Source organism: Cottoperca gobio, chromosome 6 (genome assembly GCF_900634415.1).
Source record: "Cottoperca gobio chromosome 6, fCotGob3.1, whole genome shotgun sequence".
Taxonomy (NCBI): domain Eukaryota; kingdom Metazoa; phylum Chordata; class Actinopteri; order Perciformes; family Bovichtidae; genus Cottoperca; species Cottoperca gobio.
The window spans coordinates 13,228,720-13,251,362 of record NC_041360.1 but is presented as its reverse complement, the minus strand read 5'-3'; the positions used below and the strand labels follow the sequence as shown (position 1 = coordinate 13,251,362).

Here is a 22,643-nt window from a genome sequence, read left to right as displayed (position 1 = left end):
TGTCATTTCCTCTGTGTCATGTGACAGTTTTTTCACTTCCTCTGCCAAGCTAAAAAGGTTTTGGTAACAGGGTTGCGTGCATGTTGTGGGACACACTTTCAGTGTAAAATTACTGTTATTTAAAATATGTTTATGATTTAACAAATTGATTTTACCAATACAAGAGACGTATATCAATAGAATAATAACAAATAAGTATTATTTATATATATTAATTTTAAATTTGACATGGTCACCAAGAAGCTGGGTCAAGAGAAAAATGCTATTTTAGGGGTGTTCGAGAGCTATTTGATATTTTAAATAATATTTTGAAACAACTTTTTCTGCAACTTTATATACATTTTGTCTCAAGAGAAGTATATTTAACACACAAGTCCATGTGCATCCTATATTTCCCTCAGGATGAATAAAATATCTATCTCTCTATGGTTTTGCTTTTGGGCATGGATTATTAAAAAAAATTATGTGGGACATGAAATGTCCTCCAATTCCAATTCTACCTTATAAATCTCTCATTGGAGAAATTAAAATTCTGAAACCTTTTGCTAAAATTCCTGTTCTACAGAATATGTTTTAGAAAGGGCTGGACATCTCTAAACTTTCAAGATTTAGATAATCTGGGTGTATTTCCAAATCATCTAAAAACTGATTGATCCACCTAAAATGGAAATGAAATAAATTAGATTCGAGTGACCCATAACGGTATGAACAAACCATACAATGTAATGGCATTACTTTCCTTAATGATGGTTCACTGTATCCTCAGCTCGGCCACAGCGCATGCCCCTGGGCATTAGAGAGGGGAGGGGCTAGGAGGTGGGCCGACCAACTGTGGGCAAGTGTGTGTTTGTGTGTGTTCGTCTCAACGTAGCACGAAATGTGTCTCCTCTCAGCTAAGACGCACACACTAACGGGAGACGTGCTAGTTAACGGTTTTTTTATATTGAAAGTTTTGTTTTGTCGCCTTAAGATTGTTCCGATATTATACTATGTATATTAAAACATTCCGCTTGTAAAACGCAATATTTATTGGCCAAGAGCTGCCGACTTCGTTTCTACTAAGAGTGTCCGCTTCCCCTCCCCTCGATGAAGCGCTGCGATGCCCTCTGATTTTATATCCCTCCTTAGCTCGGATCTCGACCTCAATTCTCCCAAATCTCTATACTCAAAAGGTAAGCATTTACTAAGTAAAGTTTACTATGACGACACTAACCCGTTTGTCCAGGTTTAATCGGAAATAATATGAATGTCTTGATTGCGCACGTTAAGCTGCTAGCTAGCAGTGGTTAGCTTCTTTTCTGCTGTTAGCCAACCTAGCTAGCATAGTTAGTTAGCTGCATTTGGCTTGTGCACTGGCCAGTACCTGGTTGGTTAGCTGTCCATGTCACATGCGCGGAAGACCATGATACGCTTGGTTGCTCGTTTTATTATAACAGTGATACGTAAGAACATATTGATGTTACTTGATGTGTCATTATTTGGTGGGCTAATGGCTAGCATTAGGTTTGGTACATACTATCAGCTAGCCATAGCTACGTGTGGTCGCTTTCCAGTCACCACATTGTTCAGTGGTTTAACGTACTAAAGTCTTAGTGGGATTCTGCAGAGGTGTGTGTTTGCATGTTTATATCGCGAGAGAAGGACGAAATGTAGTTCATGCGTGTTGTTGTATGTGTCCTCCTTGTTTAGTTTTGTTGGATGACAGTCCCTCTGTTGTTTTTGGTTTATGGGTGGAATTGAGCCAGAGTTGTCCTCCTCACATTCTCTGGTTTCACAGAAAGAATGCAGCTACTGGCACATGAAGGGGGCATGGCAGTCTCCCTCTCAGGACAAGGGGTGCTGCCACTGGTGGCCACATTTAACCTATAATACGCTTCAGACACATGCCAACTGTGTTATTAACACACACCTGTGTTATTATTAATAGGATATTGTACTGTGGATTTGTACTAGCTTTCAACAGCACTTTGTATGCAGGTTAATTTCCTCCCTGTTAACAAGGGTATCAACTTCATTTGTAGGGAAAGTGACTGTGAATCTGCTACTCAGCACTGGCATCACCATCTATCATGCTATTGCTTATTCATGAGCAAGCCTTGTATGTTCTGTTCTGCTCTTGAATTGGTAACCTGAGATGCATGGATATATGCATTTTGATAGGGCACAGTGGTGGACAGCAGGGATTCCTGTTATTTTACCACCTGATCTTTGAAATAGTCCACATTTTGATGGTTAATATCATTAATACTGAATACAATCTTTAGCTCCCTGCTGTTGGACCTGCTGTTGTCACATCTGTCTGGATGCTATGTATAGGGTGCTCATGAGCTAGCAGAAAGCACTGCTATGTGACCCTGAAATGCTCAGTTGAGCCTGCCATATGGTCACACTGTATCACATGACTGTGTATTTATATCTCAGCAATTGGGTGTGTGCTTGTGTAGTGGTCAAGGCAGCAGACGTGCTCATCAACGATCTAGTGGGAGACCTCATGTATATTAGACCGTAAGTGAGTAAAGGGACAGCTGGCAAAGTTGCCTTTTGGCCTGCCAGTATACAATATTGCACAATTTAGTTGTGGTACTTGTTTAGTTAGTACCAGGTATTTTAGCATAGACTCCATTTGCCTACTTTAAATCTAAGAACCACTTCTAGGGGTTTTTATTTTGCAACTCTGTGACTGAAACATATGACCATGATTTGGTGTTAACTATGTGTCAATGTAAATGACGAAAGGGCTCTGAATACATGGTTGTCAAACAATATTTCAAAAATACATTTCAGAACACATTAATTACACAAATGGCACTGAGAACAGATCTTTGTTGTGGTGTAGTGCTTAAAATATACATAGAAATACCTGGATATTATTAACTCATAAAACACAAACATTTTGTTTAGTTTTGATTCAGGGTGTCAGATTTTCATTACGAAAGATTCCTAATGTGTTGCAACTATCATAGTTTTCTCTGCTGTATGGACATATTCCATTAGGCTCCATTTACTGTCAGTCATCTGAGACATATGAGAAGAAAGGAAAGTGCCCCCTGGAAATAATCCTTTTAAAAGCACGCTGCCTCATAAATGTTATTAACACATTCATGTCTATTTGTTTATTCACTTCCCCCTTTGTAAACTAGTGCAGAGGTTAAGTTCGAGCTAAGTTAACTACCATAAAGCTTGACTTTTAGAAAGGTCGAAATTCATATGGCATGCATAACCGTATGTTTTATGGAAATGTAAACGACATGTTCATGGTAGTAATAGAGTTATATTTTAAGCTGGAACCACTGATCTGGTTTATTCATCTGATCTACATAAGCAGGGACGTGGAGAACCAAATAAGAGTATCCAGCCATTCATTGCCAGTATAATTCAGTTTCAAGGTAAACAGGGATGTGTAAATAACCAAAAATGGCCTTCTTTGTGGTTAGACAGCAATGAGTAGCTCTTTTTCTTTGCACTCTGGCTTGAGCATATAGTTAGGAGTTTTAGAGAGTGATTAAAGGAGCCATTATTGGGCACTGAGACACATTCTTGGTCTGCATATTTTTTCCCTTTTCAACAGAAACATTGCCCTTATGTATTGTCTATTCATCTGTCATCCCCCATCTTAGCCCCAAGCCAGCTGCAAAGAATAAAAATGGAATGGTGACCTTGCCATTTGGCAAAACCTTTAAGGCATGCGTAATGTGAGCAGTGCATTACTTTGAGATGAGGTAATTTAATTGTTCTAAGTGTAGGTTTAACTCAGTCCGCCCCCCTGGCTGGCTAGTGTGTTGCAGCCTACTTTGTTTGGGTATACTCGGACAAGCTGTGCACATACACTTGAAGATATGTCATCTGACTTCTATAAAACCAAATGGAGATAACACCATAATCCCCATAACGTTATCAGTGTCCACTATTCAATTGGAAACAGTTAGGAAGGTAAACTTCATATTTCTTTTCAACTGAGGTCTATGAGTCTAGCATAATATTTTCTCTTGTAAAATAACTCTTTCTAAAGCGCTCCTCTGTCAATCATACCGTTTGATTAAGATGTTTATGTGGTTCGCAGTAAGGCCATTTCTCTAGTAACAAGAAATCATATTATGTGTTTGTGTGGCTAGTCCAGAGGAAGCATTAAACAAGGGGAGGAAGATAAAGGGACTTTGTTATTGTTTAATGTTTGCATCAAAGTCCAAAATGTAATTTCACGGTAGGGACATATGTTTATACTCAGAAAAGTATGTTATCAAAAGTATTGTTTTGTTATTGGTACTAAAGCTAAAGTATTGCACTGGTATCAGTAGAGTGTCACAAAGTGTTGATTATTTTTCTTTAATTTCCTACCCCCACAAGCCCCGCCACAGTGTATATACAAACACTGTTTTGCCTACTGTTCCCTCCCTGGGCAGTCTGCCGCATGAGTGAGTTCAAAACACTGAATGAAATCCAGACTGTGCTTTTACATACCCAAATAACATTATTGATTGAGCAACAATGTTTCCCACTAATGGGATTACTGAGAAGGTTTTAAACAAACTAAAACTAGGAAGTAAACATTTGGGTGAATCCTGTATGCAGGGAGGAAATGAATGTTCGCAGAAACCATTGATTAACTGAGGAAAACAATCTCAAGGGTTAGTTTCTATGCTTGTGCTGCTTTGCTCTGTGATCTGCAAGCACTCCGAGAGCAAGTGACTTGTGTCCCATTCAGACCAGCACAGTTGCATAGTTTAACCCAGTGTTGACTCCTTTTGATCTGGCCAATGCATGTCATCCAACCTGGATTTGTGGGCCTCTTCCCAACCTGGGTTGGAAGATGCCCAGCTCAGTGAACAGGCATTTCTGTTATCTTCATTATGTAATGTAATTCTGTTTTTTGGCAGGAATATGTACGTAATAGCCCACTGCTGCAGATGTAGTGCGAGTCTGTGAATGGTTCCGCCGACATTTGTTCATTATGTGAATGCTCTCGTTGCATATGAATGGGCTCAAGGCAAGTTTAACACACACTCGGTAGACTCACATCATGCACACATCTCCTGTGTGAAAGGGGTAATAGTCGAGGCTGAGGTCATGTCGTGTTGCCAGTCAATCTGTAATGCATCCATGCACAAAGACTCTCTCTCTCTCTTCACACCATGAACAAAAAAAGGACGGTTCACTAAAACAACATGGGTATTGACCATAGTCTACAGATGTCTTTGTGAGCAGTTTCACACATTTTACACAAGGTAAGCAAGTTATCCCAACTCGTTCTACATTTGGAGACAAACATTGCTGATGAGTTTTTCAAGTGTCATTTTCTGGCCGTTGGAGCACCACAACGCTAAACCCATTCAGCTCTGCCGTAATGGGATTAGCTGCAGGCTACAGCTCCAAGCCCGCTGGATGGACAAACAAGTGCTATTTTGTTTTTAAGGGAACTGTCCCTCTTTAAAGACACGTTGGCTATGCATAAAAATAGAGGATTATGAAGCTGGCCTCCATCTCAATGCTTTAAATGTTACCCATCTGTGTGAACTAGTACTGTAGCTCTTTGTGTGAACGGTGGTGATTTTGTGTTGTCACTCCCTCAACAGCATCATGAGCGTCAGAGAAGTGCGAAATCATGTGTCGTGTAAGTTTCACCATTCTGCTGGTGCTAAGTCATAGCTGAGTATCAGATGACTACTACACAAGCTGGGTGACGCTGATGCACAGCTGAAATATCCATGTCAGGGTGTTGATGGGTCCCTGTTTCTTAGCAACCAGACTGCCTAATCATGTGTTTATCTGCCATCGAATGCAGTTTATTCCACTGTAGCTGCAATGGCTGGTTATAGTCTACTAGGAATCATCTTTCCATCATATATCAAGGAATGTCTCCGTGGGTCTTATTACAGTTAACCTAGGCTAATTTAGTTCATCAGCAGATAGCATGTGTTGTGTTAGAGTTGACAGCAGAAGCTTTTGTATATGTGGGGAAAAAACGTATCATGAGACCCAGGTTTGCTTTCAGTCCCATCATAGGAATGCTTTCATTAACTTTTGAAAAGAAAACAACAACCAGCCTCACTCAGTGAGCTATAGTTGTAGTTTTGTAATTACAGAATTGCATTAGAACAAGTGAAATTAAATTAAGTGAAGAAAATGTATTGACCGTATTTGAAAAGAGAAGTTGGGTCTTTTTGAATTTAGTTCAGGGCAGTCTGAACATTTGAGCCAGTGTCTAGTCATTATTGGTAATGCATCTTAAGGCAATTCTGCACTGGCTTAAGTTTTCAGCAATGATCCGTAGGATGCATAATAATTTATACTCAAGTTTAAGGGGTTTAACTTGTGTGCACACCATATCCATTTAACTGACCGCAAAAGCAGATAGTGCTTTGTCCTATTTTTTTAAATGGTGAATAAAGTTACTATAAAGGTTGTACATTTCAATGCGCTCAATTTCTGAACATTTTGAAAATGAGAAAATACTCAGTATACAATATGAATATGCTTTACAATGTAGTTCTTGCACATTTATTTATTCAATTACCAGAAAACATGCTCTTGTGATATTCATCGTTGTTGGGATATGAAATGACCTATATCGCTTAAAGCAAAACTTCTAAAGTTTCTGGAGCTATCGGGAAAATATTTTCTAGTAACAAGGTCCTGTAATCAACAATGAGCTGATTTCTGTTTTTCATAACCTAATTTATCTTCTCCTACTCATCCTTTATGACAGAGTCGGTATATGACCTCCTCCCCAAAGAGCTCCAGCTCCAGCCGTCGTCCACCCAGACAGACCCGCCCTCCATGAGCCAGAAGAGTGGGGGAGAGGCGGGACCTCCCCCTTCTGCATCCTTGGCCTCAGGTGAGCTACCTGCTCAGTCCATGAAAACCATGATCGGGGATCAGTTTCCCCTTGCCAAACTATCACCCAAGACAGTAGGGGTGAAGAAACTCGTATGGCCTTTTATCAGTGTCTGGGGGCAACTTCACCCTTTCACCAGGTTCAATAGAGACAACATTTGTGACTGTTTGAGATTATATGAGCTAGTATAGTATTTATATTTCAGCAAAGGTATTTTAATACAGCTGGCATAGCAAGGCACGGTCATATTAGATTTTACTCTGGTATTTCGGGGGTTTCTCCGCTTTCACAAAAGCTACGGTGGTACCAATTGGGGGGTGGGGGCAGTGTTAAAGGTGATTTAAAAAGTTCGACTTGAAATGTATTTGGATTATTTTGGGATTCTCAATTGTTCCATTATCAAGCTGTATTAAAGCTACCCCCACTTAGTGAATATCTGTGTCATTGTTTTGGTTAGTTGACTTGTTTGACATGTTGGTGTCAGGTGACCCTGTTTGGTACTTTCTTATAATCCAAGCAGCAGCATGGGAAGAGGCTTTGATATTCACCCAACTTCTAAATTCCGTTATGAGCTAACTAACTTATACATTGTTAGTGGCAGTGACTATAATTTAGGAATCTCGATGGGTTTTATGTAATGATAGTCATACACAGTCCTCTTTTCCTGGAAAGCTTTGCTCTGAATAAAACCTCCAAGAAATGGCGAGTTTGCATTAACAGCATGCTAACATAGCTTGTTCTTTCTCATTTCACTGATTTCTTTCAGCAGCACCTTTCCATGAAATGCCTGTGCTTTCTGCTTTCTTTTCACTCTGCTTTTTAGTCCGTTAGTTTCATTGAGGTGTCCCAGCTTTTACCAGTTCTGCTGATTCAGATACGGTCCTTTGATTTAAGCAGTCATCTCCGACATCTCTCATGTTATGACATTATATTGTCTAGAGTCTGGGTATTAGCACTTCTGAATTAGCACGTCTCTCTGAAGGTGTCAGTATAGTTTTGTTTTTCAAGTGCCTAAAACAGAAACAGCTTGGCACATTTGTCATTCACACACTCTCTTTAACAAACTCGTACAACAGTAGGTCATCGGACAATTTATTGAGGTCTGAAGCTGTTTGAGCTTTGCAGCTGATTGGTTTATCTACTCCCGTGTTACAACTCCGCTTCTCAGTAATTATGAAGGTTCTGTCTCTTTATGAAACAGTGAAGTTGCCCCTAGCAATCATTGGACTGTCTTTTAAATATCATTTAGCACACCAAAGGAATATGGTCTGATCATGATTCAGGGCAGCCAACATCAACTAAAAACTCTGAAGGATTCTAGTCTTGAGTTTCATTTAGAGAGCAAACTAACTGCTCAAACGTGTTGGAGAGAGCGCTTTTTTTTTAACGCTACTTTTTAACTATCCTGTCTGACCCAGCTGGCCCTAAGCAGTGCTGATCAAAAGCATGACTACTGTAATGTCCGTCAGATCATCATTAACCAAATACACGTGCTGTCTATAAATGATCAACTTCAAAAGTTACTCCTTCAGTATATGAACTCATCCAATTTACTGATTGACAGAAGTTGAATCTTGAATGATCAGCTCTCTTGTTGCTCATTGGCTGTCTCGTTTTTATTGCAGGAAGTTCCCTCTGAGGCAGGGAGTGTCTGCATATAAAATGGTCTGCAGTTCACTGCTCCATAGGTCAGAGGCTTGTTTATTCTGTCTCCATGGCTACGCTCAGTCCCAACCAAATCTTCCAATTGGCATGCGCAAACTACTGTTTACTACTGAATGCACATTGCACAAACTGTACTGTAACCCTGGCAACCCTGGCAAATTTAATTTGGTGCCACATTACCAGCTTGCAAATTTGGCTGTACAAGAAAGTTTGACCATATTTTGTTATGTTTCTTTCTGGCAATGTGTATGTAACAATTTGTAGCTTGCTTTTGTTTTTGTAAACAAAGCATGACAGTTTTGTCACATTGATTTTAATTGAGAAAGGTTTCTTAGGAATCAAAACCTTGTGGGACCTATTCTCAACTTTAACTTCAGAATATTTGATCAATGCTTGACAGCTCTCGCATGCACAGTGAGAGCATATAACCCACAATAGTCTGTTGAAATTAGAGTTGGGAAGAGGGGAAATCAATACAAATCATGCACAAATTCAGCTGCTTGAATGGGACTGCTAGCCTGCACCGCGCTGAACATCTATACTAACTTATTTATCTGTATATACTACTACAGATGCCACCTCTTCCACCTCCAGCCCCTCTGCCTCCTCCTCCCTGGCCATGGGAGCCCTATCCTCTGGCTCCTCTACCTCATCCTCAGATCATCTCAAGGTTCCTCAGCATCTCCACTCCACAGGAGGGGATGGAGCTGGAGCTACAGAGGTTCAAGGTATGGAGGGTGCTGTATCTGCCCCCAGCAGAGGCAACAATGGAGCAAACACTGCAACAGGAGACATAGGGTCAGGAGTGTTGTCAGGGCTAGGAGTCCAGCAGCCTCAGAACACCCCGTCAAAACGGAGGCCTGTATTGAGCATATCCCCGCCACCAGAGGACCTATTTGACGACAGCCAGATGTCTTGCCAAGAGGAGCCTGCCGTATCTGCTCCAACAGGTCCAGATTCAGAGCATAGCAGCAGCATGTGGGCTGATGACTCCGTCTCCAACTTCAGCCTGATCAGCTCCGTCTCCTACAACGACAACACAGAGGTGCCACGCAAGTCTAGGAAACGCACCCCTCGCCAACGGCCTGGGCCCAAGCCTGCTCCTCCAGAGGACAGCATGGATGTGTTTGATGCTGACAGCGCCAAGGCCCCTCACTTTGTCCTATCCCAGCTGGGCACAGACAAGACCAGTCCCATAACCAGGTGGGGTGAACCTTGTCCAATGCACATTCTCTCTGCATTTTAACTCAGAGTACCTATCTCTGTACCTATACCTTTTGTTTGGGTTAATTTAATTCCTACAAGTTGTATTAATGTTACCATGTGATTTGTGTTGCCCTGCAGCTCTCTTGAGTCAGGAACTGCCGTGAAGGGTGGATCCCTGTCTACTCAGTTCCCCCAGAGGAGTGATGGGAAAGAGCTAAAGATCCTGGTGCAGCCAGAGACCCAGCACAGAGCTCGCTATCTGACCGAGGGCAGCAGAGGTTCTGTCAAAGACCGCACACAGCAGGGATTCCCCACTGTCAAGGTTTGACAAAAAAAGCTTCTTGACACAAGAAAAATATTAACGCCTAACACCTTGGACGTGACATATGGACAAACATACACAGGACCCAGAGTGTGGAATGCTTTGCGAATGCTCATGCCAGTTCAGATGCAGCAGAACAATTCAATCACTAACCAATACACATCAGCACATTTTGTTAGAGCTACTTCAACAGCTCTACAATGGATAGCCTACGGTATTCTGCGTGGTACATAGGTTTTTGACAAATCAACACCATACCCAATTTTCTCAAATGAAAACTAGATGATCCTTTAGTAACTTTACCTGTTACTGATAAACCAGGGCAGGGAAGTGTCCTTCATTCATCAATAAGGCACTTAACCCTCGACTGCTCCACTGGGCTGCTTAGTGGCCTGAAAATATAACTGTGGCTGTGTTGAGCAGCTAAGGGAAGTAGCAGGGCACAACCCTATAACAACTATACAATTGTCATTATAGTACAGTAGAAAATCTGTGCTTGTGAAGAAAATGGAAAATCTCAATACTAGCGTCTATAGGAAACAAACACCTTTTACAGTAGTATCATCATCCTCCAGGTTTAAAGAAGGGTATTCCATACAGTCAACTGTTGAAGGCTAAAATAATCTGCAGCACGGACAATTTATTTGAAGAACAAGATATGGATATGTGTAATCGTTTCAGAGATAGGGGCTACAAGTTTAGGAACAGTATGGATGAATTGATGAACCTAGACAGAAACTGCTTATTAACCCCTGACCCTCCCTCTGTTAGGGACTCACAAATTGGATACCACGTTTTCTCCATTAAGTAAAACAAAAAAATGTATCCAGTTACCTTTCAGTAGGCCATTATTTAATTTTTTTTACCAATCTTTGCCAATGAGAGGGCCAGGAACTCAAGGGAAACTTTGGTCAAAGCTGATTGTTGTGAACCTCCTCAACACTGTTTATGTAATGTCTCGCATGTTTGAGCTGTGCCCAGAGACCATACTGGTTAAAAGGTCTAGGATTTCTTGAAGAACCAAATATGAGGTCTATTTCTTGAAATGTCCTCAGGCTAACGATGGCTTCTAGCTGAAACATGTTTGTTTTGTGACCCTGTATCTGTGAGTGCTGTTGTTTTGAGGGTCAATTCAAGTTATTTACACACAATCTCTTTGGTTTTGTCCCCAGTTGGAAGGCGTGAGTGAACCAGTTGTGTTGCAGGTGTTCGTAGCGAATGATGCAGGCAGAGTGAAGCCTCACGGATTCTACCAGGCATGCAGAGTGACAGGACGCAACACCACTGCCTGCAAGGAGGTGGACATAGAAGGCACCACGGTTATTGAGATCCCTCTGGAGCCCAGCAATGACATGACACTCGCGTAAGGGATAATCTTTTTTGTGGATAATTCGGTATCAGTTAATACTTTCAGCGTTGACGTTGAGAAGATTTTAGCGTGCTTGTCATATACCTCTTCCATCCCATGGTGTTTCTGCAGGGTGGACCGTGTAGGAATTTTAAAGCTACGTAATGCAGACGTGGAGGCCCGTATCGGTGTGGCAGGGTCCAAGAAGAAGAGCACGCGTGCCAGGCTGGCCTTCAGAGTCAACATCCCACAACCTGATGGATCAGTCCTTACTCTACAGGTCACTTCATCACCCATCCTCTGCAGTGAGTAGTTCAGGCACAATATAAACTACAAAGATAACAGCCACCACAAGACTTCATGAGGCTAAATGCAGGGGAATGTTGTGTTTCCACTGATGTGCTCTCTGGCAAACACTGGCCAAGAGTTCATGTGTTGGTTTTAATTATTTGACTCCTCTGTCACTCTCCAGCCCAGCCAGCAGGGGTGCCAGAGATCCTGAAGAAAAGTCTTCACAGCTGCTCAGTGAGAGGAGGAGACGAAGTTTTTATCATCGGAAAGAACTTCCTCAAAGGAACCAAAGTTATTTTTCAGGAGAATATCGCAGGTGCTGTGGCCAGCTTGGTGTTGTCAGTGTCCTTGTATCCCAATGTAATTTGTTTGGATATGGGTTTTCTGCATGTTTCAACCTGATGGACGGAATAAGACATTTTCTTTGTTTTATTTGCAGATGATAATTCCTGGCAAGCTGAGGCAAAGATTGACATGGACCTTTTCCATCAGGTAGATGCAGCTGAATGATATGCATACTCTGCTGTTTTTCCTGTAATTAAATAAGATGCCGTATCCAACCTGCCTGCTCTCATTGACTATATTCTTCATGAGATTGTACTAAAGATGTGATTGCCCTTTTGCATCTCTCTTTTCCAGAACCATTTGATAGTTACAGTCCCTCCGTTCCACAAGCAGTCAGTCACTTCTCCCGTTTCTGTGGGAATCTACGTGATGACCAATGCTGGTAGATCACATGACGCCCAGCCCTTCATCTACACTCCAGAGTCAGGTACAGCCACCAGCTCAAGTGTATAGTAATCCCATTTTCAAGCATACTATTATACTGTAAAAGGAAAAATTATACCTGCATTGGTTGTATAAATCAACATCTTAACTTTTTTTCAGTTACAGCAGATGCATTTAGATGAAAGGTTTTATTATTGCTGAAATGGCAGAAATCTTCATGCGTCAACACAAAACTATCCTGTGTTTCCACCTTTACCAACAGCTGATAACTCAAATGTCCGGACAGTGAAAATAGAGGGACCCTCCCTGGTCAAGACTTGTATATTTGATGGCCAGATCAAATCTATGTCTTCTGAGCAAACTGACAGCTCTGCGCCACCTTCCAAACGGCAAGAGGACACACCAATGGAAGTGTCTAGCAATCCACCTCCCACAGATGTCTTTAAGGTAAGATGCCATTAATTCTCAAGAAAGCGCAATCAATATTTCTACTTCAGAATTGCAGTTGGTAATATTTTTTTGCTTCCTCTCTTTACTTAGTCATCCCCTGACCCTCTTGTTGTGGTGCAGCAGACACTGGAGCTCAGCTCTAGTCCTCATCAAGGTGGAGAGTCCTTTCAGAGCCCAATGCCCCTACAACTTGAAGATGTGGAGCTTCCCCAGGCACTCCCGGTCTTCCCTAGCTTAGAGTCTCTCAGCACCATACAGAAGCAAGACATTGCCCCCACAACCTCCTTCCCAGTGCCGGGCGATACGACCATCCCCCCTGTGACACCAGAAGTCCCACAGCAATTCCTCAGAGACCCTCAGGACAGCATACCACCTGAGAGTTCCAATAATAGTGGAGGGGTCGTAGTTGTGGCCATGCCCCAGATAGCAACTCCCTCTCAGCCCCAGCCACAACAGTCACAGGTTCCCTTGTTCCCCCAGGAAGGGGTGGCCCAACTGGAGAGGGCAGTAAGGGAGCTACAGGCTGGAGGTAACACCACGCTCCAGCAAGTGTTGGAGGCGGCTGTAGCCCAGCAGCAGCTGAACTCTGTGCTGTACAGCCCCACCCCCTCTGCAGACTCCCTTCAGCAGCACGTCCAGGAGAACATGAATAGCCTTCGATTGGGAACCACAGATAATTCCCTATCGACACAGCAACAGCTACAAATACAACAGCGACAGCAGATGCAACAGCGACAGCAGATGCAACAGCAACAGCAGATGCAACAGCAGATGCAACAACAACAACAGCAGCAGCAACAACAACAACAAATACAGCAACAGTTTCAACAGCATCAGCAACTGCAGCAACAACAGCAAATTCTTGGTAACCTTCAGCATCAACAACAGCAGCAACACTTGCAGCAGCAGCAACAGCAGCAGCAGCAAGTTCTTGGCAACATGCAGATCCAACAACAACTTATATTACAGCCACAAGACCAGCAGCAACTGCAGCAACAGCAAATCATGGAGAATATTCAACAGCAACAACAATTGCAACAAAATCAGCAACAGCAAGTCCTTAACAACATCCAACTTCAGGATCAGCAACAACAAAATCAAATGCTGACCTTACAACAACATCAGCTACAGCAGCAGCAACAGCAAAATCAAGCGTTGAGCAACTTACAACAACAACAGCAACAACAACAACAACAACAACAGCAACAACTGCAAGAGCAGCAGGTGTTGGAGAATTTACAACAGCACCTTCAGGCTGAGTTGCTTCAGCCTCAAATCCACTCCTCCCCCCAAGTACAGCAGCCAGTGTCCCTGCTTCAACAGGCTGGAGAGTTGCTCACCATTCAGACCAGCTTCCCCACTCAGCCTCCGTCCCACACATCTCCCCCACAACAGCTCTTTCAATCGCCCAGGCCCCTCGCTGAGACCCAGAGCTCGCAACAGGTCCAGGCTGCCCTGCTCCAGAATACGCTGACTGTTCTGACTAGTGGCAGTCTCAACTCAGAGCAGCAGCCTACGGGGTCAACCCTTTACCTGTCCCCAAACCCCCAGCCTCAACAACAGCAACTGGCATTCATCTCCTCCATGGAGACATCTAACAGCCAGCCCCAGTCTGTTGCAATGTTTCAGAACCAACCACAAGCTCAGCTTTCCCAAATGCAGCAACAGAGCACCCCCATGGAGCAGCAGCAGTCTCCACAGCAGAACCAACAACAGCCGCAGCAGCTTCCAATGGGCCAGCAGGGCTCCTTGTTTCAAAGTATCCCAAACCACTCGCAGCCTAACCCTGTCCCCCAGAGCCAGCTTTCCCAGCCCCAGCAGACGGGTCTCCTCCTTTGCACCACAGATCTGAACCCACAGGCTATTCCCCCAACTATTCTCTTCAGCACCCAGACTCAAGGTCCTTCCACTATGGGGACCATTAGTGTTGGAATCCCCCATTCAGACCCATCAGAGCCCATGTCCTTTCAAGACCAGAGCTCTTTAGGCGGCAACTCGACCTCCACTGAGAACAGACAGCAGAGCCTGTTCCAGGAACAGCAGCCAATGCAAGTGGGATTAAGTTCTAGCAGCGTCCAGAGCAGTCAGCCTGTGGAGCTGTTCTTGCCACAGACATCTCTGTCCAGCCTGCAGAGCACTATTGGCTCACAGGAGCTGAACAACCAAGCTCCAGCTCCTGGCACAACCATCTTCGTGGTACAGGGTGGTGTGAGTGTCGTAGCCAACCCTGGCCAGCAGCCCCCGGAGCAGCTTTTCCAGACAACTGTGGGTGGGAATGTGGCTCCACAAGGACAGGCCAACCTGTTTGTGTTTGGCATCCAGAATGGTAAGTCTCCACCTCTTAAGTACAGTACATCTGAGTTAAGTAATAACTGTGTGGAATTCTTGTCAAAGCCAATGCCTTTACCTGCTGTTTGATTATAGTGATTATTTCCATTTTCTCTTCCTCCAAGACTCGCCCCAGCTGCTCAATTCTTCCGGACCCGTCCTGCCAGCTCAGGGCCAGCCCCAGAACTCCAGTCACATGCAGCCTCTGTTGGACCAGCCTATGGCCCAAGCTGCCCCCACAATGCCAGCCACCATGCACAGCAGCTTACAGAACACCCTTCAGGCACAAATGCAGTCGAGCTTAGAGAACGCCATGCAGACCAGCCTACAGAATGCAATGCAGACAAACACGCAAACAGCTCTACAGTCCAGTTTACAGGCAACCATAGAAACGAGCCTGCCAACTCCAATGCAGACCAATCTACAGACACAGATACAGAGCAGCTTACAGAATCAATTGCAGGCTTCAATATCTGCATCGTCCAACATGGATAAAATTTAGGACTTACTGGAAAGCCTACAGAAGAAGTGATAAATGTTTGGACCATGTGGGCACTAAGGAGAGTGAATGAAATGTAGCCGAGAGTTAGACATCCTTACATCAACAAACAAGAATGGTGGTGTGTGTTGTTTTGTGCCAATGCCACAAATCTTAAAAAAAAAAAAAAATATTCAAGAATGAATTGCCCCTTTTACCTAAAACCCAAATTATGAGCTCCTTGTTTTATGGAATATTTATGAATTAATTATAGCCTTCATACATCCATTGTCCTTGAATTGAAGAATCCGCCTTTGTTATTACCCCTCTTGCAGGATCAGAGAGGCCTGTAATAACTGCTTTATCCATCAGTCTCAGAAATGCAGTGTTTTGTTGTTGGAGTGTTTTAATAATGTGATCCTAAGAGATGATGATAAATACTACCAGGTTTGGTGGAAAAACTGTTAAGGGATAAAGAATGTCAGCGAGAGGGAAACAGGGGAATAGCAATGTGAGAGGAGTCGGTAAGAGCAGGCAGATTAGATAAAGCAGCCAGCCATGGAGTGAATATCAGATTGTGTCAGATGTAGGCTGAATCTCATTTTGTGAGTGTAAACTCCAAGCCTTCACGTCACTCTTAGAGGCCGTGTGTGAGATGTGTTTGTCTGTTCATCACGTGGAAAACAATTATATAAATAGGGATGAAATAATGTCACCACTGAAATTCAACTGTGGCTATTGTAAGATGTTTTGCAATTATTTGACCTTGTGTTTGCATATGTCAACAACCGGACTAAAATCTACTCTAAGAGTAAAGACTGTTAAATGAATTACTTTTGTAGAATGTTTTGCCGCCATCATATTTGCTGGAATGGCTGGAGTATGCACATGAACAGACTCTAATCAGGAGGAGGAGAGTTTGAATATTGATATACTCCACAAAACAAAATATTAACTCGCTCACCAAATTCTGATCAATCAATACATTCTGGTATTGTAGGGGATTCCCCCCAAAAGCAGAAAGAGGTGGTACTATTAAACGCTCACAAATGAGATTCACCCAGGTGAAAAATGTGACTTGGCCTTTTGTTTTGGCACCGCCCAGTGTTTTCATAGGTCAATGCCTCGCTACTGGGCTTGCAGAAGCTTTTTTGGTGAAATTTTAGGAAGCATTCAATGTAGTGTGTGTATTTTTTTTGTTTCGAAGAAGTTGGTAACCTTTACCAATTTAATGTGGATAGAAAGAAACTTTCCACTAGTGAAAATGGAGTGTTGTGTGGTTTTATAAACATTTTATCTCAAGCACTTTATAACCTCTAGCTAATCCTTATATTCGTCCACAGCTCTCTACTGACCCAGCTGAATTTGTACTCGGAAACGTCCAGTTAAAAACAAAACAAGAAAAAAAATACACAGCAGTTGTCTTTGTAAAAGGTAAATACATCTTAACCAAGCATTTTTACATTTTTCTCATATCTGAATATTTTTGAGGTCTAGGACAACTTTGTATAGAATGTCTACTCACTGTTGAATTCCTCTTTGTATTCAGTCTCAGTGGTCCAGTCAAGTCTGTCTAAACAAACAGCCATTCCCACAAAAGCATTGTCATTTTTCAGTGTTGGAGTGGTAAGTAGGCCTTTGTGTTTTACACGCTGACAAAACACCTAAAATACTGATTCGTTTTAGTTTGTGCATTGAAATGAAGGATTTTTCATCGTATTGCTATTTGTACTATTTACTGTTCAATCTGTCACTTGAGACTGTTTTACCTTGTGTTGTGTTAGATATTTAAGTTTTCGTCTCAGTGTCGGTACCGTGTGCAGGCCGGCGCCATGTGAAGTTGGCATCCAGTACCCGTCCCTTGTGTTGTGAACAGGGGCTCACTGGTAAATGAAATCTCTGTTACATAGAGGCCGCCATTTTGATTCTATCTATGGTGCTATGTGCAGGAGTGATGGGCACTTCTGATGTGATGTTAGTACATAACAGTTTATACTTCTATCTATAGCACTGACATTAATTGTTAGTTTTGACGCAGAGTTGAGTCTAGAGAGCTGGCTGTTGTTGTGGGGTCAGACTGGAATGCACCCAGGCATACCAAAGCTCCTGTTGTGAATCGTCGTCATCTTGTCTCATACTTGTCCTTGCAAATGCTATCATAATGTTTACTCATTTGTACTTACTCATTTAAGTTATGCAGCTCTTACATGGATAGTAATTCAGCATGTTGTTTTAAGTACAAGATTTATAAAAGATATGTAAAGGTACTTTGTTTCATGGATCAGTTAACCTCTCATAACATTTCCACTAATTTGATACATTACTCTATTTTTTTTTTTTGTGGTGCAAAATAACACAGCAGTACTTTCCATATCTACAACAGTGGCCAATTTGGCATTATCAAAAAGCCAATTATTGATAATAATTCAAATGTTAGAATAGTATTGCTCTCATATGCATTTGTTTACATTTTCATAGTCATACTATTTTGTCCTGCAGCTGTTGGTGATCCATTTTAAAGTAACTTATCTTTTTTAGAATTTTGTATCCATGTATCAAAATGTAGAGTATTTTTGTAAAACTAAACTTTTTGGTTTATGCTCATAGCACAGAATATATCATTGCTGGTATGTTTTCCTGAAATGAAGCGCAGGTTTATTGTGACGTGTGTGTGACTGAATTTAGAAATGTAATTAAGTGGACATCAAGCAAATATGTTGGAACTTAATTCTACTGTTTTAACATTGACTTTACCCAACCTGTATAACATAATACATGGGCTAGGTTTTTCTTGTGTGTGTGTGTGTGTGTGTTTGTTTGTTTTTTATGTCATGCATCTCAAATGGCACTTTGACTCATCCATTAACTGTAGATCAGGTTAGAGCGCAGTAGTGATGTTTCCAAGCATTCCAGTCCTCTTGGGGAGTTTAAGAGCACATGATGTTGCGGAACAGTAATGCCTCTTAAAGCCATACCAACACAGAAAGCCAACCTGTGACTTCAGTTTCATGAATGTAAATTTTACCTCATGATGTGGACTTAGAGCTTGCTCTACATCTAACATCGGACCAATTACAGTTTTAGAGAACATATATTTTGAGGCAGAGAGGGTGGGTGAGGTGGCACCAACTGTCATTTGTATCACTGTACATTTGTCAGATTGTTTTGTCTTGGATTGTGGTGTAATGTCATGTTTTTCACGTCCAGTTTAATTTTGAGCAATCCAGGATGCTCAGTCTGACTCTTCGAATAGCCACTTCCACCGGGAAGAAACATTAATTTAAAAGGTGGTGAAGATAGCACACAAATCTTTACAAAATATCAGTTTTGTCCTTCAGTCATGTAATGAATATCCATGTATATTTAAATGTGAAATATACTGCAGGGGTATCTTGAATTTCAATTGTGATGCTTTCAACAGAACTTTGTGTGCCTTGATAACTTAACTGTTACTCTGCTGTGTTTACTGGTGTGTCATTGGCTCCTTGTCCTTTTTATTCTCTAGGACTGTTGATCAGGACACTTTTCAGTGATTTTAATTTTTATTTCTAAACGCAAGCATAACTATAGCCCATTCAGATATATTTTATTTCAAAAATAAAATCGTGCAGCTTCACCAGTGATTTGTCAACTTGTTTGTTACTTTTTGTTGAAAAGGTTTTTCATGCCTCATGAGATTTGTACATGTGAGGTAAAAGGGACGAGACAGTGGAGATTGTTTTATGGAGAGCTCTCTTGTGTTGATGTGCTTGTCAACATTACTATTGTTGCTGTGAACTGCTTGATCAAAAGGAACAACCATGATAAATTAACTGTTAATTGCCAATAGTGTGAGCTGTATCTTGTGTGTAATCAGTTTGCTCACTTTTCCTAGTTCGCTTTCTATTTCACATTCTCCAACAGTTCTGTTGTATCCGTTCTGTGTAGCTTGAGCTTTAGTATCTAGCCTTAAGACCCTGCAGTCGGGATAAAGGTCAACCCCAGTGTGTTATCATACATCTGAACTATTATTAACATGTACTTTGCCTTGGTCTGGACATTTGTATACTCTTCTGTTTATATCTGTAATCCTGCTGCTACATTAAATGAATTAATAAAAACGTAAATGTCTTTATCTGCTTTTTTTTCTCCCCCCTCTTAAGTTTTTAATTCTGAAAGGTTTTCATATTAATCTTTTCAAACAAATATTGCATGTTACACATTGTACTCTTATCCTCACAATTTATGCTGTAAATATATGCACTGCAGTTGTATAACAAATCTGGCTTCAGGTATTTTGTATTGGCACAAGGCATTAAAAACATCAGGAAAACAGCTGGTCATAATTTACTAGTTCTTCTATGTAGAATCTTTTGGAAGAAGGGCAGCGGATTGTCAGGGTCAAAAACAACATCAAACTCAGGTTTTTTCTTGAGAGCAAGGGTAGCAACCAGTATGGCAAACATGGCAGTGAGGCCCCATATGTGGAACTGGCTTCCTGAGTCAGGGTCCACAAAATAAAAAGAGTGCATCAATCCCATCGTCCCAGCACCACCATGGGTAGCATAGTGGTCCTTGTTGCTGGTGAAGAAGTCCAGTGGGACTGTGAACGCGGCACTGACCTCAGCTGGGTTTAGACGGGGACAAAATGACTCGTCTATGAAGCCAACCACCGGGGTCACCAACAGACCGTTCTGTTAAAAGAGATGAAGATGAGCTGGGGTAACGTGAGAAAGAGATGGACCAAAAGCAGCTGATGCCCTTGAAGGGAAGAATCATTTGTTCTGTCATACCTTATTGATGATAGGGACCAGTGTACAGACCACTTGAACTTCATCAGGTGGTAGACCTATCTCCTCCTCTGCCTCTCTCAGAGCTGTGTCCACATCGTCTCTGTCGCTGGGGTCTCTCTTTCCACCCGGGAAACACACCTCACCAGCACTGGTCCTCAGCTACAGAGACACACAAGTCATTAGGATAAAGAAAAAAACAAAGACGAGACTATTTTACAGCACAAAGGAAAAAAATACAAAATTAGAAAACAGGAAACACCCCTTATGCAGAACTATTTAGCTTCCTCTTCTTCAAGGCTGTTGACCCTGTTCATTTCCTTATTCAATTGTAACACTGCTCTGTCTATAGCCTATAGAGCAGGGGTATTCAACTAAAATTCTAAGAGGTCCAGTTAGAGAAAATTTCCACGAGCAAAGGTCCGGAGCATCATAATGTCTAACTTGCATTAGGAATTAGTGTGATATATATTGAAGCAGACCAGTAGCTGTATCAACGTCTGCACGTCATCAAAATAAAGTGCTTAATTTTAGAAAAATAAAATAAAGTGTAGCAGCAGCTTGAGTTTCCCTTTTTCTCTAACTGTTTCACATCTTGATTTAACTCTCAACCAATGTTAGAATAAATCAGTCTCAACACATTTTAACAATTGAACAGTTTAACCCAGACTAGCACATCCTGGGTTAAACTGTTCTCTGTGGCTGATGATGCCGACAGGTGGCCTGTTTGCTTTATTTTGTCACAAATCAAAATCACATTGAGCTCTGAGTGCTTATTTTCTGTGACCTCAGACTTGAGAGGATTTGTTTGGTCAAAAACGTTGTGCTTTGTCTCATAGTGGCGTTTCACATCACCACTTCTAATGAGCACCACGGTCTCTGAGCATATGAGACACTGGTGTTGTGCTCCAGTGGGAAGGATGAACATGAATGAGTCCATCCTGGGTTGAAAGCTCTGCTGACTTCTCTCTTCTTGGAGAGAGCCATGAGTAATTATTTTTCTCTCCCTGTCTGCCACTCACTGTCTTCTCTCCCTGTATCTCTAACTCGTCTTTCCGCCTGTCACGCGCCTCTCGCCTCTCATCTGTCTGTATTCAGAGTCGCAACGTTTGTCGCCTGGAATGCACAGATTTGATTGGCTGAGTAGCATCACGTGCGATGTCTAACTCGCATGCAATTGGTCTGTGAGTTTCCTGAACGGCTAAACCAGTTCCGTAAACATTAAAAAAGCTGTGCCGGTTAAAATAGAAGCGCCCCGTCAAAATTGAAAATCCCTTAATAATGTATTGATTATAGGTCCGGATAGGTCGGCGTCTGGGTCCGGACACGGACCGCGATCCGCCTGTTGGTGACCCCAGCCAACTTGCCACTTTAAGGTTCATGAGATGTACCTCTAAAGTGTTTTAGAGAACTTGTTGATCATTGGTAATCTAATGTAATAGCTCGGACAATTTCAATTCTGATCTAAGAAATGTACCAAAGCGACTGAGATAAAAACAGTAAGAGGAGCCATGCTCAACCCGACTCCCCTGTATTTCGCCCCCTGAGCTTAGTCCACCCACATTTAACAACCACTCGTTACCTCTTTTGAACGCAGGGTCATCATGGTGCACAGCTCTCCGTTCTTCACAGTCAGTGGGATCAGTACTGAGGCTTTGGGCAGCACCGTTACAGAGGAGGATTTGTTACCAATGTCAAACTGCTTTAAAATGGCCATGGTGTCCTCTTTAACATGCATGGTAGTTCCTCGGTTTCAAAGCAGAAACACAAGTGGAGGACTGAAAAAAAAACAACCTTACGCACACAAACTGGAAACGAACTTATGTCCTACAAGTGAAAAATCCTCATGAACAGCATGACACCGTGTTTTCAGGAGACACAGTCTACAATATCAAACATTAACTCATACCTGTTAACCAGTAACTATGCATGAGCTCCAGTTGTCCCACATATACGACGTCACAGGGTGACACGATAAGCTAACCTTACCGCTAATGTAAGCTTAATGTTAGCCTTGCGTGGTAACTGGGATAACAAATGTCACTCTTGCAGTTTCAGTCTATCTTAAATGTGTCAAATAGCATTGCTATGAGTTCTTGCATCATTTGCGTGGTAAGTTAAATCGTACACTTATACGACGGCTAGGCTAACGTTACATCACAACACAACACAACACACGTCACTATGCGACGAGCAGCCACAGCCTGTTTGCTGTCAGGGCGTCG

General features: G+C 42.2%; 2 protein-coding genes across 2 annotated transcripts; one reads left to right on the top strand and one right to left on the bottom strand.

Moving 5' to 3' along the window:
- The first annotated feature begins 831 nt into the window (after nucleotides 1–831).
- Nucleotides 832–19,755, top strand: nfat5a (nuclear factor of activated T cells 5a). Its single transcript, XM_029434374.1, has 12 exons — nucleotides 832–1,172; nucleotides 6,704–6,832; nucleotides 9,070–9,700; nucleotides 9,842–10,025; nucleotides 11,198–11,388; nucleotides 11,506–11,678; nucleotides 11,846–11,980; nucleotides 12,104–12,156; nucleotides 12,304–12,436; nucleotides 12,656–12,840; nucleotides 12,934–15,169; nucleotides 15,297–19,755. Exons 1-12 carry the CDS (start codon nucleotides 1,100–1,102, stop codon nucleotides 15,671–15,673), a joined length of 4,500 nt encoding a protein of 1,499 aa, XP_029290234.1. The 5' UTR covers nucleotides 832–1,099; the 3' UTR covers nucleotides 15,674–19,755.
- Nucleotides 19,321–22,480, bottom strand: nudt7 (nudix (nucleoside diphosphate linked moiety X)-type motif 7). Its single transcript, XM_029434375.1, has 4 exons — nucleotides 22,328–22,480; nucleotides 22,001–22,196; nucleotides 20,422–20,580; nucleotides 19,321–20,322 (listed from the first exon to the last, which is right to left on the bottom strand). The coding sequence occupies exons 2-4, from the start codon at nucleotides 22,154–22,156 to the stop codon at nucleotides 19,969–19,971; spliced, it is 669 nt and encodes a 222-aa protein (XP_029290235.1). The 5' UTR covers nucleotides 22,157–22,196; nucleotides 22,328–22,480; the 3' UTR covers nucleotides 19,321–19,968.
- Nucleotides 22,481–22,643: the final 163 nt, after the last annotated feature.

Bases quoted from the DNA above. Each gene is read 5' to 3' on its own strand.
- nfat5a (XM_029434374.1), top strand. From the start codon at position 1,100: ATGCCCTCTGATTTTATATCCCTCCTTAGCTCGGATCTCGACCTCAAT. The intron at 11,981-12,103 runs GTGCTGTGGCCA...TTTTATTTGCAG, and splicing joins TTTTCAGGAGAATATCGCAG to ATGATAATTCCTGGCAAGCT. The intron at 12,157-12,303 runs GTAGATGCAGCT...TCTCTTTTCCAG, and splicing joins ACATGGACCTTTTCCATCAG to AACCATTTGATAGTTACAGT.
- nudt7 (XM_029434375.1), bottom strand. From the start codon at position 22,156: ATGCATGTTAAAGAGGACACCATGGCCATTTTAAAGCAGTTTGACATT. The intron at 20,581-22,000 runs GTAACGAGTGGT...GTGTCTCTGTAG, and splicing joins TGACCCTGCGTTCAAAAGAG to CTGAGGACCAGTGCTGGTGA. The intron at 20,323-20,421 runs GTATGACAGAAC...CTCTTTTAACAG, and splicing joins TGGTCCCTATCATCAATAAG to AACGGTCTGTTGGTGACCCC.